Source organism: Strongylocentrotus purpuratus, unplaced genomic scaffold, assembly GCF_000002235.5.
Source record: "Strongylocentrotus purpuratus isolate Spur 01 unplaced genomic scaffold, Spur_5.0 spur5_scaffold_14, whole genome shotgun sequence".
Taxonomy (NCBI): Eukaryota; Metazoa; Echinodermata; class Echinoidea; order Camarodonta; family Strongylocentrotidae; genus Strongylocentrotus; species Strongylocentrotus purpuratus.
The window spans coordinates 29917460-29935336 of NW_022145599.1; the positions used below are offsets into that span (position 1 = coordinate 29917460).

Sequence of the window (17877 nt, forward strand, 5' to 3'; positions counted from 1 at the left end):
GTCAAATAATCGGGGTGTTGAATTGGTGCATGTGTTGGCAGTGTCAAACAATCGGGGTGTTGAATTGCGTTTGTAATGTCAAACAATCGGGGTGTTGAATTGGTGCTTTCCAATGTCAATATTATGTTAAACATGTCTTTATATTTTCAACATTCAAATGTGAAAAATTTGTGGCGTCTTTGTACTCTGCAATGAAATGGCTATCATTTCAGATATTTTATTCTTTGCGTTCATTTAATAAAGATAAAAAAAATGTATGGATTTGTCTTGTCAGCGATTTGTTGTGCTTATTTCTTATGTATGTCTTGGGTTTAGCACCGTCTCTAAATTACAAATAAGATTGCTGCTGCAGTGTTAAAATACTTTAAATAAAAGATAATATCCACAACTTATTCTCTGTTGTAAATGCCAATTGAACATTTATTTTGCGAGTTCAACATCAGTGAAATAACAAAATAACTGGTAGACATGCACTTCACTTAACAGGGAAATCTTCTCAGCATTCTTGAAGTTGAAGCCAATGCAATAGCCCTATTAAGAGCTGTGGAGACAGTGCTGGCAGTTAACAATCTCAATTGTTTTCCTAAAAAAGCTACAATTTGGCAACTTTTTAACCATCAAACTTGAAAAAGAAAAATACAATTTGAAAAAATGTTTGAAATCTAAAAAAAGCACTGCACAAATTTCACCTTCATTCTTATAATGGATTAAATCACAAGCTATACACAAATTGCAGGCAGTGAAGCAAATCTTTTGACCTTAAAAAGGTTTCATCCATGTTCTTACTTTATAGAGTTGCATTATCTATCTATCCATAATTTTTACACTGCAACTCAACACAACTTGCTGTCAATCCAGTTCAAATTAAGACTTCATTGCAGTATGTGCCAAGAAGAATATAGTCATTGAAACACATCATGTGCTATATGCAAAGTAAAAACACAGTATATGTAATATCAATTCAACCCATTTTAAAGGTTTTATGAATTGAATTTGTACAGATGTTTGATATAAACTCCTCAACGTAAGTTTGGAAACTTTGAAATACAGATGCATTTCTCAGAAAGTTGAAACATATTTGCATATTAGTAAAAGCTGTAGTCTTCTCTACAACGCCTCATTTGTGACAATCACTTATTCCATGCACAGCAGAGTAATCAATTATCATCCTTGAAACATGAGAAGGTTTGGAAAAAACAAACACATATTTACCATGAAGATTTGCATAGTGATATATGTGACAGGTGGGATGAGAGATTTGAGCAAATGAAGGGTCATTTGGGAGAAGAAAAAAAAAACGCTTTAACTCATATACAACATTATGCAAACATGTTTCAAATTTTTCAGAAATACATACCATGTGGATGTTTACTCAGAAATCTGTGGAAATTAACTTGGAAAAATACGCACAATTGGCAATCATTACAAAACTGAAAACAACATGCCATTGGACGTGGCCTCTTGTCAGCAAACTTGTCCTAAAATCAGGAGACAAAATATTTGTGATTTTTCAAATATGAGATTGAAAATTAACTGAAAATAAATGTTTGAACATAAAATCAACAATTTCAGTCAATTATCATTATTTTCTCCACTTTTTTAAAAACTAATCCAGACACCCAAATAAAGCATTTATAATTTTCTCAAATCTACATCGACTGGATAACAAATTACATCAACAAATCATCATGTGCTATATGCAAAGTATAAACACAGTATGTGTAATATCAATTCAATCCATGTTTAAAGGTTTTATGAATTGAATTTGTACAGATGTTTGATATACAGACGCATTTCTCAAAAAGTTGAAACATGTTTGCACATTAGTAAAATCTGTAGTCTTCTCTACAACGCCTCGTTTGTGACAATCACTTATTCTATGCACAGTTGAGTAATCAATTATCATCATTTGAAAATGAGGTTTGAAACAAAACATACCATATTTACCATGAAGATTTGCATAGTGATACATGTGACAGGTGGGATGAGAGATTTGAGCAAATGAAGGGTCATTTGGGAGAAGAAAAAAAAAACAGCGCTTTAACTCATATACAACATTATGCAAACATGTTTCAAATTTTTCAGAAATACATACCATGTGGATGTTTACTCAGAAATCTGTGGAAATTAACTTGCAAAAATACGCAAAATTGGCAATCATTACAAAACTGAAAACAACATGCCATTGGACGTGGCCTCTTGTCAGCAAACTTGTCCTAAAATCAGGAGACAAAATATTTGTGATTTTTCAAATATGAGATTGAAAATTAACTGAAAATAAATGTTTGTACATAAAATCAACAATTTCAGTAAATTATCATTATTTTCTCCACTTTTTTAAAAACTAATCCAGACACCCAAATAAAGCATTTATAATTTTCTCAAATCTACATCGACTGGATAACAAATTACATCAACAAATCATCATGTGCTATATGCAAAGTATAAACACAGTATGTGTAATATCAATTCAACCCATGTTTAAAGGTTTTATGAATTGAATTTGTACAGATGTTTGATATACAGACGCATTTCTCAAAAAGTTGAAACATTTTTGCATATTAGTAAAATCACTTATTCTATGCACAGTTGAGTAATCAATTATCATCATTTGAAAATGAGGTTTGAAACAAAACATACCATATTTACCATGAAGATCTGCATAGTGATATATGTGACAGGTGGGATGAGGGATTTGAGCAAATGAAGGGTCATTTGAGAGCAAAATAACAGCGCTGTAACTCATATGCAACATTATGCAAACATGTTTCAAATTTTTCAGAAATATATACCATGTGGATGTTTAATCTAAAATCTGTGGAAATTAACACAATTGGCAATCATTACAAAACTGGAAACATGCCATTGGATGCCATTGGATGCCATTGGATGAAAATAAATGTTTTTGCATAAAATCAACAATTTCAGTCGTATTATTTTCTCCACTTTTTTTTTTTTTGGAACTAATCCAGACACCAAAATAAAGCATCTCCTTGGTAAACTTTCATGCAGAATATACAGTAGCAACTAAATTTTAGTTTTAATTTTTTGTATTAAAGTAGGTCCTTGAGTTTGTTTTCATAACCCATGATGCATAAACTCAAACTTGGGAATGACATTTTCAAAAAAATATTTGTCAATGTTTTGGACAATAGGTACGAGTTTGAAACAACTGAGAGTAGTAAATGAGGTTCAAGTGCCTGGATTAATGTTACATTAAAAAAAAAATTTCCCTGTAAAGTTACTTTATAATGGTGGTCCAAAAAATTGGGTTAAAAGCAGGTTTTTTGTGTGATTTAAATGGAGTCACCAATGGATTTATTGTGTAATTTCCTGTCAGAAAATGTATACACTCATGCACTTCCCATCAGAGTTGTTCACGAGTTACGAGATAAAACATATTGGATAAAACATTATCCCTCCACCACCCTTAATTGATGCACTTGTACAACATATTTACATGAGACAGTCAACCAATGGTATCAAGTGAAATCACAGGGACTCATGATAGATGAAGCATTTGGTTGATTTGGAAACATCAGGTGTCAGTGTTACATCCGCAAATCAACGAAACCAACATAACAATTCTTGGATATCCATCACCAAATGCTTTGAATGCAGGACATTTCTTTTACTGTACAGATTTCTTAAACTTAATTAAAGTAATAGGAAACACTTACTTTCTGAAAAAAAAAATGAAAATGGGCAATTGAGTATTGAGACAACACTGACACATACCATAGGTAAGGTATTTGATAACTTGAAAGGCCAGTATTTCAAAATTCATTCCAATATTATTGGAAGCATCTACCAACTGCACTTGGTGTAGAGGTGTTCTGTGTAATAATCAACCATGATGTGATTTGCAGCATGTACCATACTGATACTGAATTTAGGTAAAATATGAACTCTTTTCCCTAAACTAAAACCTATATCAAATTTTTGTAACACTTCAATACAAACAAAAAAAGAAAAAATGGTACAAAATGCAGGTATGTCGCAATTAATTCAGCTGTCAAAGGAGAGGTCCATCCACAACACCCTGCTTACTTTTTCACATACATCTTTTCCTTCTTCTGCAACCTCTTCCTTTCAAGTTGGTTTAAAGTATGGACTTTGAATTTAACTTCTTTCCAGTTCTTGTCTTTCAGCAGTCCCTTACTCTTTTGTATGATTTGTAATCCAACCAGTTTTCCTGGCACAGTTTTAGTCTTCAACATTTTCTTGACTTCTTCCCTGGATTTGAGATATTGTGTCTGTTCATCTGTCCACCTGTTGTATTTTCTGCCTACACGCTTTACTTTTGCTTGGGTACGTCTGCTTACCTCTTCAAAGACTTCAGACTCTTCACTGTCACTAACTACTGTTTCTGCATCGCTTCCTCCAGGGCTCTTGTCTACATCACGAGGTCCAGTCTCTTCATCACTATATTCAGTCTGTGTGTCTCCCGACATTGTTTGGTCGGTTTCATCTAGATCTACAGTGTCGTCTGGACTCCGCTCAATTTCCTCAAGTGACTTTCCAGCATATTTGTGCATTTCACCTTTTGCAGATATTGTGAGTAGTTTGCTAGCCTTTGCCAACAGCAGGACATCTTGCGGAAGTCTGTAATATTCTCGATGAATACGAACATCATGACCCATCATATTGGCCAACTGCTCTAACTCATGATCATTTAAGTTCAGCAGCTGGGACGTAGTTGCTATATGTTTCCGTAGTCGTGTACACCTGACATTTTCTGGCTTGATAAGATCTGCCTTATCAGTAAGTGTTTTCATTGCGTCACAGGCTCTGTACGGAGTACTAGCAGTGTCACATGCTCGAGAGAATATGTATCTGCGTGGCTCATCATCTCTTTGCCTTTGGTCATGGTAGTCTATTATCATATCCACACTCTGTTTTGTGTTTTCAGTCAAAAAGACTGGAACTCCCCTTCCTCTCTTGCCTCTGACCTTTACCATCTTCAGCCGATTCATTGCTGCCTTCTCTGACATTGTGAGAGTCTTGAAAATTTCATCATGGCATATGTCAGTCTTGGTGATCTGCTCTCTGTATTCATCTACTTTCATTCTTTCTACTTCCCCAGGTCGTCTTCTATTGTATGTTACAATTTGCGCTAGAGTTACATTGGCCAAATCTCTGTATAGATCTGGTGACATGCCAGCTTCTTCTATGTCTGTCTTTATTTCTTTCTCTGTTTCTGCAAGATACTTGTTAAATTTAACAACATCTTGTGTGAGAGGCAGTGTCCTAGGTTTTTTCCAATTCTTCTCGGTGCGCTGCTGCAGTGCAGAGGAAGTCACATGAATGTTCCACTCATCAACAAGCAACCTTTCAAATTCATTGACCGTCTTCACATGGTCTTCCATATGTTGTCTGGAATACTTGCCCCTGACAACCACCACCAGGACTTTAAGAAATGGTCCAAGCTTGAGAGCAGTAGAGTATGCCCCATGTTTTTGTGTGCCTTCATCATATTTGCTTACAACAAGAGAAGCCTTAACTACAGTATCAAATTTGCTAGGAGTAAGCATGTCTGACGCATTTACAATACTTGTGTCAATGCTTCTTGCTGCTTGTAGAATTTTTGCGACTGTCCTCATTTTTTCTCTGCATGTTTCTTCCTTCTTAGCAGAATTGCTTTTTCCTAAGTGATTCTGTCCAACACCAAGGATGTCTTGATCATTTTTTATTATTAGTGATATATCATTGCAACCCATTGAATCAACTGCTCTGCGACATTGACTTGTTGTGCTATGCTTCATAGGTATAAGAGCTCTACCACTTTTCACATGCATGTTTTTGTTTGTTGCATTGTTCTTGCTTCCATCTTTTGCTTTACAATTTTTTCTGTGAATGTACAGGGAATGAATATGGTAATATCCGTAACAATAAGAGCATGGGACGTAATCATTCACATCATATTTCGCTTTATATTTAGGCCTCTTTGTTACTTTTAAATCCATTGCTTCTCCAATGTGTACCTTTTGATTGTGCTCAAAGTCCCCTAATTTCTTTATTTTTGACCATATTTGCGTTTTTCTGTTATCATCAACTGTTGCCTGGGCTTCTGCAACCATTGACTCATCTGTGTGCTTTCGTAACAGATGGCGTTTAAGCTGTGACTGCTTCTTACCGCAATATAGACAGTATGAATATCAATCCCATTTCCTTGGTCCGTTGGGTTTTGTATTTGATGCAGCTACATATGGCTCATCTTCTTTGTCACTGTCACTTTCTACTATCGCAGGTGCCTTTTTTCCCAGTTTTCGATTAGACTTGATATCACCATCACTTTCTACCAATTTCCTCTTTCCATTGGAGTTGATCTCACTGTCACTTTCAACCATCACAGGTGCCACATATGGCTCATCTTCTTTGTCACTGTCACTTTCTACTATCGCAGGTGCTTTTTTTCCCAGTTTTTGGTTAGACTTGATATCACCATCACTTTCTACCAATTTCCTCTTTCCATTGGAGTTGATCTCACTGTCACTTTCAACCATCACAGGTGCCACATATGGCTCATCTTCTTTGTCACTGTCACTTTCTACTATCGCAGGTGCTTTTTTTCCCAGTTTTCGGTTAGACTTGATATCACCTTCACTTTCTACCAATTTCTTCTTTCCATTGGAGTTGATCTCACTGTCACTTTCAACCATCACAGGTGCCACTTTTTTCTGTTGTCTGTTGGAGTTAATTTCCTGAAAAAGCAAATACAAGAGGCACAACTTTAATTCATTTGGGTGTTTTACATGCTGATGGCAATGAGAGTAAAGTTTAATTGTGACTGAAACTTTCGGTACAAATTTTTATTTTTTCCTCTTTATTTTTCACATTTGATGAGATATTCAGATATACTGTAATCCTGGATACAAATCTGGAATATATCTTTACAATGATGTGTATTTTTGAAAAGTCAACAATAACTAGAGATTATTCGGCTGCATGCAGCCGGCAGGTATTATTCCGCACCCGGGTCCAATTTGTAAAGACACCAGGTATGGGGGCCCCGCGAATTTTGAACGCTGATCATGACCCAAAATCTGATAAGTTTATCAGTGCGCAATAATACATACTTTAAGTTACATCAATATCCAATGAGCCATTGTCACATTATCACTAAGCATGATATCTCATGACCTTCGACCTTTCAACCCTGAAATCTGATCAGTTCATTGGTGCCTTATTAACAGATACCTCACCAAAGCCCCATCAATATCCAATTAACCACTTTCAAGTTGTGGTAAAACACCAAGTATAGGGCCATGTGACCTTTGACCTATCAACCCTGAAATTTGATCAGTTCATTGGTGCCTTATAATATATACGTCACCCAAGTTATATTAATTTCCGATAAACCTTTCTCAAGTTATCGTTGTCCAGAGCTCAAGTCAGACATATTTCAGGCCCTGTGACCTTTGAACCCTGAAATCTGAGCAGTTTATTGGGGGCTTATGATACATACTTCACCCACATTACATCAATATCAAATAAACCATTCAAGTTATCGTGGTCAAGAGCTCAAATCAGAGCTCAAATCAAATCTGATATCAAACATCCGATCAGCCGGTCATAAGTAATCACGCTAACAAGAAGCGGTAACGGACGGACAATCCAAAAACATGATGCCTCTGGCACCACCTTCGGTGTGCGAAGGCATAAATATGTCAACATTTTACATTGAATTAAGGCTCAATAGACACATGCTTGAGTATACTTCTTCTTTTTTTTACTAACAATTTACACCAAAATTTTCAACCTGGGGCAAAATTTTACAGTAATTTTTAGAATAAAGTGCTGGGCAAGATCATTGTCACCATTGAAGTTATAGGGTAAACTGATGAAATTGTCACTTCATATTAATTCAGTGTGTCATGCACAAGTTATTACTCTAGATACGAGCCCCAATCAAAAATTCTCTGTACCTTCCCAAAGAATTTTGTCCATACAAAAGCAATTTGTATGGTGGTAGGTGGTACAATAATATTAGACTTTGTTTTGCAACAGTTTCTCACACTTAAGGTCATAATGTCCCACAAACCCAAATTTGTCCCAGGAGGGGGCATGGGGGTTCACATTTGTAATTTTGGTGAAGTCCTACCATTGGTCGATGAAGCATGACATAAAAAATAATACTTACAAAATGTCTGACATTGCAAATATATTCACCAATTCAACACCCTATTTGTTTTACATTGCAAACAAACCAATTCAACACCCCATTTGTTTAACAAAGCAACTGCACCTATTCAACATTCTATTTCTTGAACAGTGCAAACACACCAATTCAACACCCCATTTGTTTGACATTGCAAATACACCTATTCAATACCCCATTTGTTTAACAAACCAAATGCACCCATGCAATGAAACCTTCTATTTCTTCAACTGTGCAAACACACAAATTCAACACCCCATTTGTTTTACAAGGCAAATGCACCTAATGAAACATTCTATTTCTTCAACTGTGCAAACACACCAATTCAACACCCCATTTGTTTGACATTGCAAACACACCAATTCAACACCCCATTTGTTTGACATTGCAAATGCACCTATTCAACATTCTATTTCTTCAACTGTGCAAACACACCAATTCAACACCCCATTTGTTTGACATTGCAAACACACCAATTCAACACCCCATTTTTTTGCCAAAGCAAATGCACCTATTCAACATTCTATTTCTTCAACTGTGCAAACACACCAATTCAACACCCCATTTGTTTGACATTGCAAATGCACCTATTCAACATTCTATTTCTTCAACTGTGCAAACACACCAATTCAACACCCATTTGTTTGACAAAGCAAATGCACCTATTCAACATTCTAATTCTTCAACTGTGCAAACACACCAATTCAACACCCATTTGTTTGACAATGTAAACACACCAATTCAACACCCCATTTGTTTGACAAAGCAAATGCACCCAATGAAACATTCAATTTCTTGAACTGTGCAAACACACCAATTCAACACCCCATTTGTTTGCCAAAGCAAATGCACCTATTCATCATTCTATTTCTTCAACTTAGCAAACACACCAATTCAACACCCCATTTGTTTGACATTGCAAACACACCAATTCAACACCCCATTGTTTGACATTGCAAACACACCTATTCAATACCCCATTTGTTTGACAAACCAAATGCACCTATTCAACATTCTATTTCTTCAACTATGCAAACACACTAATTCAACACCCCATTTGTTTGACATTGCAAACACACCTATTCAATACCCATTTGTTTGATATTGCAAACACACCTATTCAATACCCCATTTGTTTGACATTGCAAACACACCTATTCAATACCCCATTTGTTTGACAAAGCAAATGCACCTATTCAATACCCCATTTGTTTGACATTGCAAACACACCAATTCAACACCCCATTTGTTTGACATTGCAATTGCACCTATTCAACATTCTATTTCTTCAACTGTGCAAACACACAAATTCAACACCCCATTTGTTTGACATTGCAAACACACCAATTCAACACCCCATTTGTTTGACAAAGCAAATGCACCTATTCAACATTCTATTTCTTCAACTGTGCAAACACACCAATTCAACACCCCATTTGTTTGACAAAGCAAATGCACCTATTCAACATTCTATTTCTTCAACTGTGCAAACACACCAATTCAACACCCCATTTGTTTGACAAAGCAAATGCACCCAATGAAACATTCAATTTCTTCAACTGTGCAAACACACCAATTCAACACCCCATTTGTTTGACAAAGCAAATGCACCTATTCAACATTCTATTTCTTCAACTGTGCAAACACACCAATTCAACACCCCATTTGTTTGACAAAGCAAATGCACCCAATGAAACATTCAATTTCTTCAACTGTGCAAACACACCAATTCAACACCCCATTTGTTTGACAATGTAAATACACCTATTCAAATCCCATTTGTTTGCCAAAGCAAATGCACCTATTCAACATTCTATTTCTTCAACTGTGCAAACACACCAATTCAACACCATTTGTTTGACAAAGCAAATGCACCTATTTAACATTCTATTTCTTTAACTGTGCAAACACACCAATTCAACACCCCATTTGTTTGACAAAGCAAATGCACCCAATGAAACATTCAATTTCTTCAACTGTGCAAACACACCAATTCAACACCCCATTTGTTTGACAATGTAAATACACCTATTCAAATCCCATTTGTTTGCCAAAGCAAATGCACCTATTCAACATTCTATTTCTTCAACTGTGCAAACACACCAATTCAACACCATTTGTTTGACAAAGCAAATGCACCTATTTAACATTCTATTTCTTCAACTGTGCAAACACACCAATTCAACACCCCATTTGTTTGACAAAGCAAATGCACCTATTCAACATTCTATTTCTTCAACTATGCAAACACACTAATTCAACACCCCATTTGTTTGACATTGCAAACACACCTATTCAATACCCCATTTGTTTGACAAAGCAAATGCACCTATTCAACATTCTATTTCTTGAACAGTGCAAACACACTAATTCAACACCCCATTTGTTTGACATTGCAAACACACCTATTCAATACCCCATTTGTTTGACAAAGCAAATGCACCTATTCAACATTCTATGTCTTCAACTGTGCAAACACACCAATTCAACACCCCATTTGTTTGACATTGCAAACACATCAATTCAACACCCCATTTGTTTGACATTGCAAACACACCAATTCAATACCCCATTTGTTTGACAAAGCAAATGCACCTATACAACATTCTATTTCTTCAACTGTGCAAACACACCAATTCAACACCCCATTTGTTTGACAAAGCAAATGCACCTATTCAACATTCTATTTCTTCAACTGTGCAAACACACCAATTCAACACCCCATTTGTTTGACAAAGCAAATGCACCTATTCAACATTCTATTTCTTCAACTGTGCAAACACACAAATTCAACACCCCATTTGTTTGACATTGCAAATACACCTATTCAATACCCCATTTGTTTGACAAAGCAAATGCACCTATTCAACTTTCTATTTCTTCAACTGTGCAAACACACAAATTCAACACCCCATTTGTTTGACAAAGCAAATGCACCTATTCAACATTCTATTTCTTCAACTGTGCAAACACACCAATTCAACACCCCATTTGTTTGACAAAGCAAATGCACCTATTCAACATTCTATTTCTTCAACTGTGCAAACACACCAATTCAACACCCCATTTGTTTGACAAAGCAAATGCACCCAATGAAACATTCAATTTCTTCAACTGTGCAAACACACCAATTCAACACCCCATTTGTTTGACAATGTAAATACACCTATTCAAATCCCATTTGTTTGCCAAAGCAAATGCACCTATTCAACATTCTATTTATTCAACTGTGCAAACACACCAATTCAACACCATTTGTTTGACAAAGCAAATGCACCTATTTAACATTCTATTTCTTTAACTGTGCAAACACACCAATTCAACACCCCATTTGTTTGACAAAGCAAATGCACCCAATGAAACATTCAATTTCTTCAACTGTGCAAACACACCAATTCAACACCCCATTTGTTTGACAATGTAAATGCACCTATTCAACATTCTATTTCTTCAACTGTGCAAACACACCAATTCAACACCATTTGTTTGACAAAGCAAATGCACCTATTTAACATTCTATTTCTTCAACTGTGCAAACACACCAATTCAACACCCCATTTGTTTGACAAAGCAAATGCACCTATTCAACATTCTATTTCTTCAACTATGCAAACACACTAATTCAACACCCCATTTGTTTGACATTGCAAACACACCTATTCAATACCCCATTTGTTTGACATTGCAAACACACCTATTCAATACCCCATTTGTTTGACATTGCAAACACACCTATTCAACATTCTATTTCTTCAACTGTGCAAACACACAAATTCAACACCCCATTTGTTTGACATTGCAAATACACCTATTCAATACCCCATTTGTTTGACAAAGCAAATGCACCTATTCAACTTTCTATTTCTTCAACTGTGCAAACACACAAATTCAACACCCCATTTGTTTGACATTGCAAACACACCAATTCAACACCCCATTTGTTTGACATTGCAAACACACCTATTCAATACCCCATTTGTTTGACAAAGCAAATGCACCTATTCAACATTCTATTTCTTCAACTATGCAAACACACTAATTCAACACCCCATTTGTTTGACATTGCAAACACACCTATTCAATACCCCATTTGTTTGATATTGCAAACACACCTATTCAATACCCCATTTGTTTGACATTGCAAACACACCTATTCAATACCCCATTTGTTTGACAAAGCAAATGCACCTATTCAATACCCCATTTGTTTGACATTGCAAACACACCAATTCAACACCCCATTTGTTTGACATTGCAATTGCACCTATTCAACATTCTATTTCTTCAACTGTGCAAACACACAAATTCAACACCCCATTTGTTTGACATTGCAAACACACCAATTCAACACCCCATTTGTTTGACAAAGCAAATGCACCTATTCAACATTCTATTTCTTCAACTGTGCAAACACACCAATTCAACACCCCATTTGTTTGACATTGCAAACACACCAATTCAACACCCCATTTGTTTGACATTGCAAATGCACCTATTCAACATTCTATTTCTACAACTGTGCAAACACACAAATTCAACACCCCATTTGTTTGACATTGCAAACACACCAATTCAACACCCCATTTGTTTGACATTGCAAACACACCTATTCAATACCCCATTTGTTTGACATTGCAAATGCACCTATTCAACATTCTATTTCTTCAACTGTGCAAACACACCAATTCAACACCCCATTTGTTTGACATTGCAAATACACCTATTCAACACCCCATTTGTTTGACAAAGCAAATGCACCCAATGAAACATTCAATTTCTTGAACAGTGCAAACACACCAATTCAACACCCCATTTGTTTGACATTGCAAATACACCAATTCAATACCCCATTTGTTTGACATTGCAAATACACCTATTCAATACCCCATTTGTTTGACAAAGCAAATGCACCTATTCAACATTCTATTTCTTCAACTGTGCAAACACACCAATTCAACACCCCATTTGTTTGACATTGCAAATACACCTATTCAACACCCCATTTGTTTGACATTGCAAACACACCAATTCAACACCCATTTGTTTGACATTGCAAATACACCTATTCAATACCCTATTTGTTTGTTTCATTGGGTGAATTTACATTGTCAAACAAATAGGGTGTTGAATTGGTGTGTTTGCACAGTTGAAGAAATAGAATGTTTCATTGGGTGCATTTACATTGTCAAACAAATGGGGTATTTAGGTGTATTTGCAATGTCAAACAACCCTTACAAAAAAATGTTCAATGTTATGCCGCCGCGCTAATGTTCTTTGGCAAGACATTGATCTACATTTGCCACACTACACCCAGGTGAAGTAAATGGGTACCTGGTAGGAATTGATTCCTTGAAATGCTAGAGCGCCGTATGGCAGCCGTGCTAAAGCCAGGGTAATAATCGGGAGCGCCAGGAGGGTCAAATCTGACTGACATGAGCGCTATACAAGAACCCACTATTATACCAATGGTATACCATTCGGAAGTACCACTGAAAATACCATACAGATACCATTCACAAACACCATTTAAATACCATTCGGATACCATTGAGATTACGCTCGCTACGCTTGAATGGGCACCCTTCATCTACCAGTGAAATACGATTCAACCTAATAATAAGTTAATATCTTACCAATTGGCTAATTCCTTTGTCAGCCACGTCCCCACCCCCTCCCACCCCAGTAGAAACAAAATAAAAGGGGGGACATGAATAACAGTGTCAAGAACATAACAAAAAATCAGAAGTAGAATGAAAAGAAGAAGAAATAAGGGAGCAAGAAAAAAGGAAGGAATAGCATGAGAGGAAGGAGAGGAGGAGAATGAGGAGAAGGAGGAGAATGAGGATCGAGTTAGAGAGGAAGGGGGAGAAGAGGAGGAGAAGTGGAAAAAAGAGGAAGGAAATACACCACCCCACTAGAAATGAAATAAAAGTGGGGAAATCAATAAAATAGCTTTGAGAAAATTACTCAAGAACATACAAAAGAATGACAAATATAATGAAAAGAAGAAGAAGAAGAAGTAATAGAGCAAGAAAAAAGTACAGAGTATTATGGAAAAAAACAGGAAGAGAATATGAGGGTCGGGGAAGAAAAGCATTAGTAGAAATAGGAGGAGATGAACGCGGAGCAGTAGGAGAAGGAGAGGAAGGAGGAGAAGGAGGAGGAGAGGAAGAAGGGGAAGGAGAATGAGAAGGGGAAAATCGGACAGGAGAAGGAGGAGGAGCAAAGAGATAATTGCCTGAAAGACATGTAAGTGAAGATTCAGAGTAAGAAAAGGGGACAGGATGTAGGGAAAGAGAATGAGAAAGAGAAGATGAGGAAGAAGAAAAAGTAACAGGAACGGGAGGAGTATGAGGAAAGTAGTTGAAAGGAAGAGAAAGAGCAGATGTGAAAGAAGAGGAAGGAGAAATTGAAGGAGTGGGAGGTGGGAGGGGTGGTTTTAAGGAAACTACAGGTAGTGAATGGAGCTGTGGGCACAGATTAAAAAGAAACCCAAACCCTCAAGTCAACAAGTTTGAAATCAAAGTTCAGACAGAATAAAACAAGTCAGCACAAATGTGAATGGAATAATAAAGTTATGGCTATATGATTTTTCTATATGACATTTTTGACACGACCGTATAGGTATTGACATTAATTTGTTGACAACTCAATATGTTTTGTTCACGATTAATTTATGCACCTGCTATCGTGATTTATATGTTTTCTATCGACTTTGTCTTCACTCATGTTTGTTATATTTGTTATGTGATATGATTTTTGCCAAAAAAGATTAACAAATAGGGTTATTGGGTTCAATGATACATAGAAACAATGAATATTCTTACCCTATTAGAAGTCTTGTTTCTCAAACTTCTTGGGAAGAATTCTTCTTCACTTTCTTCTTCACTATCCGGTGTATATGACTGTGACTGTAAGAAAGAAACAGGAATATTTTGTCATTCTTCTTGATTATGGATGTTTTTTTTTTCTTTGTATTTTTCAAACTGATTCTATGTGAAGAGGATGTAAAAATAAAAAATAGGAAGATGATCAGATCAAACTATTAGATATAAGTAAACACTAAGATTTACAAAATTATAAAAGAAACAATTAGTATATAACAAGGGTTAATGAAAAAGAGCATAAAGCCTTGTTGAATGTTTGATTCTAAAGTAAAGTACATAAATATCACTTAAAGGAGAAAAGGGAAGCAGATAGTACAAATACTTTTTTTTTAAAGAAGAAGAGTAGAATCAATATGAAAAGACAAGAAGGAAGGGTTCGTTTTCCTTTAAATAAAGAAGTTCTTACCCATCTTTCTGACTTCCTAATCCGTTATTCTTTTTCATTGCAATCTCACAATTTAAATAATGAAGTTCTTACCTGAATTTTCAAATCCCTAATCCTTTCTTCTTCTTCCTCCGTCCTCCTCTGTTCCTCCTCTTCTTGTCTAACTCGTTCTTCCCTCTTTCGTTTCTCGGCCTCCCACTCAGCCTCCCACTCAGCCTCCTCTCTCAAACGTTTCCGTTCTGCTGTATTCACCAATTGCTCTGCCGTCTCACGTTCCCTCTGTCTGGCAGCATCCTCCTTCATTGTTTCAAAATATAAGATCATTGGATAATCATTATAATTAGTGGTGGTTTGAAGTTTTGTCCCCTTACAAATACGTATATCAGGCTTACCAAAACACTTTACTTTGCAGACAAAATAATTTGTGTGAATTATGCTCAACTTTTTATTCTTCATTTGAAAACAAAATTGAATATAGTAAGTAAGTAGTAAGTATTAAAGTAGTCTCTAAGCGCTCTAAGCAATAGTAATCATATACTCTAGCTTTTTTTCTTTTCAGTGGAAAAAAGATCTACTTTCACCAAAAAAGTAGGCCACATTTTATAGGCTTTCAGCTTTCATATGAATAACAATTTAAACTCAGATCACATGTTGGCTTGCAATCATCCTCTTTCACATTCACATCTGTCCCAGATGGTGGCTATTGGGGAGCAATATTAGAGATTTGAACGAAAATGTAGAATGCAATATTAACCTAATTAAAGCTCTGTAATATCTTTTTTTATGTAAAATAAAACAAGGTCATCATAAAAGTAGCTTAAACATTGTGAGGTCCATATTTGTTAGGTTTCTTTTATAGCGAGTCTACACATTGTAAGGTTCATTTTTGTTAGTTTAGTTTAGTAAAACTTTCTTTGCACAATGTTATACATTGTTAGGTCCATGTATCTTGGTTAAGCTATACAAAGTTCAGCAAATCATAACATTGGCTTATTCCATGGTAATAAAAGGTCCACCTTATTAGGTTACGATCATTTGAAATTATCTTGGAAGTCACCTTTGCTAGATTATTTGATCAATTGTAGACACTGTTGGGTCCACTTTCATTGATTTAGGTAGTTTATCAAGTCTATGCTGAGTATTAAAGGTATCTTTCTTTTCCTTTAAAACTTTAGCTTAGACCATCAAAAACACTTAAAGTGAGGTCCACTTTGTCAGCTCAGTATAGCACATTTACAAATTATAAGGTCCACCTTTGTGTATTAAGTTAGCAGTTTTAAACACTGAATTAATATCTTGAATGTCAGAAAGTAGGTTAGTGGCTAATTTACCCATTCTAAGGTCCACCTTTTAGCAAATCTATATATGAGAATAAACAAACGAAACATGTACCTGTCGCCATGGTAAGTTGTCAACGCCATAATCGTATCTCAATTCAGCACCAGGTCTAATATCCACTAATGCAAATAAGCACAGATGTGGAAGGCTAGAACCACTTGACTGGTTGAATGTGACTTTCTTAATTACACAGTTTGGGTGGATGTGATCGTCATTCACCCACCTTGCCAGGCATGAATCTTCCTCTGACGCATCAATACTGGAAAGAGTACAAATATCAAGCACACAAACGATGACAGTAGGCTACTAATAGTAACTAAACTTCCTAATCTGTCCCATTAGATAAACCACTGTACTATGAGCATTGGTGGTGTGAAATAACTGACACCTAAAGGTCCTACATAAGTTAAGGAAACCAACATGACTCGAGATTGGTATGCAAGATTTAAAAGGATTCATCCTTGAACTACGGTAGTGACAATTCTATAAATTATAATGTAATTAAACAAGTAGATATTTCATTTCATCAATTTCTTCTTTTTCCAAGGTTATTGGGGATGATTGTTCTTCTTGTTTAAGCTGAGTAGCTAACAGAGGATAGTTATTTGCTCAACTAAGAATGGACCTATCCAAAATGATGAATCCTAAAAATGCCCATGAAACAAGCATAATACTTTGTCACTCAAAATACTAAAGTCAAGGAAATAAACTAATCTAAATTACTTACCGATACTTTGTATTATTGTGAGAAAAATGGAAGACATAGTCCACATTCTCTTCATCTTCATCAGGAGCAATGGTCAGATCTCCACGGTACTCCAGAAGAAAGTTTCCCTTGAAAAAGGGTCTTGTGGTCACAAGGCCATATCCTAAAAATGGAGAAGGAAAAGTGCATTTCAAAATATTTACATTTTCCCCAAACCATGCAAGCTTCCAATAGTAGTATGTTTAATAGAATTAAAATTATCATTTGCCTGGTCTGTTCTGGTGCCATGAGCCAGAAGAAATGTGTGCTTTCCTGTACGGTCCACGGGGATTCCCCTTTACAAAATTAATTCAAACCATTACAGTTCCTCCAAGTAGCACATGAGATGTTTCTAGGGTAT

General features: G+C 35.9%; 1 protein-coding gene across 1 annotated transcript; it reads right to left on the reverse strand.

Annotated features, from left to right (window-relative positions):
* Positions 1-2961: 2961 nt before the first annotated feature.
* Positions 2962-17440, reverse strand: LOC115923836 (myb-like protein X). Its single transcript, XM_030985206.1, has 5 exons — positions 17397-17440; positions 16826-17030; positions 15527-15730; positions 14989-15072; positions 2962-6704 (listed from the first exon to the last, which is right to left on the reverse strand). The coding sequence occupies exons 1-5, from the start codon at positions 17438-17440 to the stop codon at positions 6159-6161; spliced, it is 1083 nt and encodes a 360-aa protein (XP_030841066.1). The 3' UTR covers positions 2962-6158.
* Positions 17441-17877: the final 437 nt, after the last annotated feature.

Bases quoted from the DNA above. Each gene is read 5' to 3' on its own strand.
- LOC115923836 (XM_030985206.1), bottom strand. From the start codon at position 17,440: ATGCTTGTTTCATGGGCATTTTTAGGATTCATCATTTTGGATAG. The intron at 15,073-15,526 runs GTAAGAACTTCA...TCTTTCTTACAG, and splicing joins TTAGGGATTTGAAAATTCAG to TCACAGTCATATACACCGGA. The intron at 6,705-14,988 runs GTAAGAATATTC...TTGCTTTTTCAG, and splicing joins GAAACAAGACTTCTAATAGG to GAAATTAACTCCAACAGACA.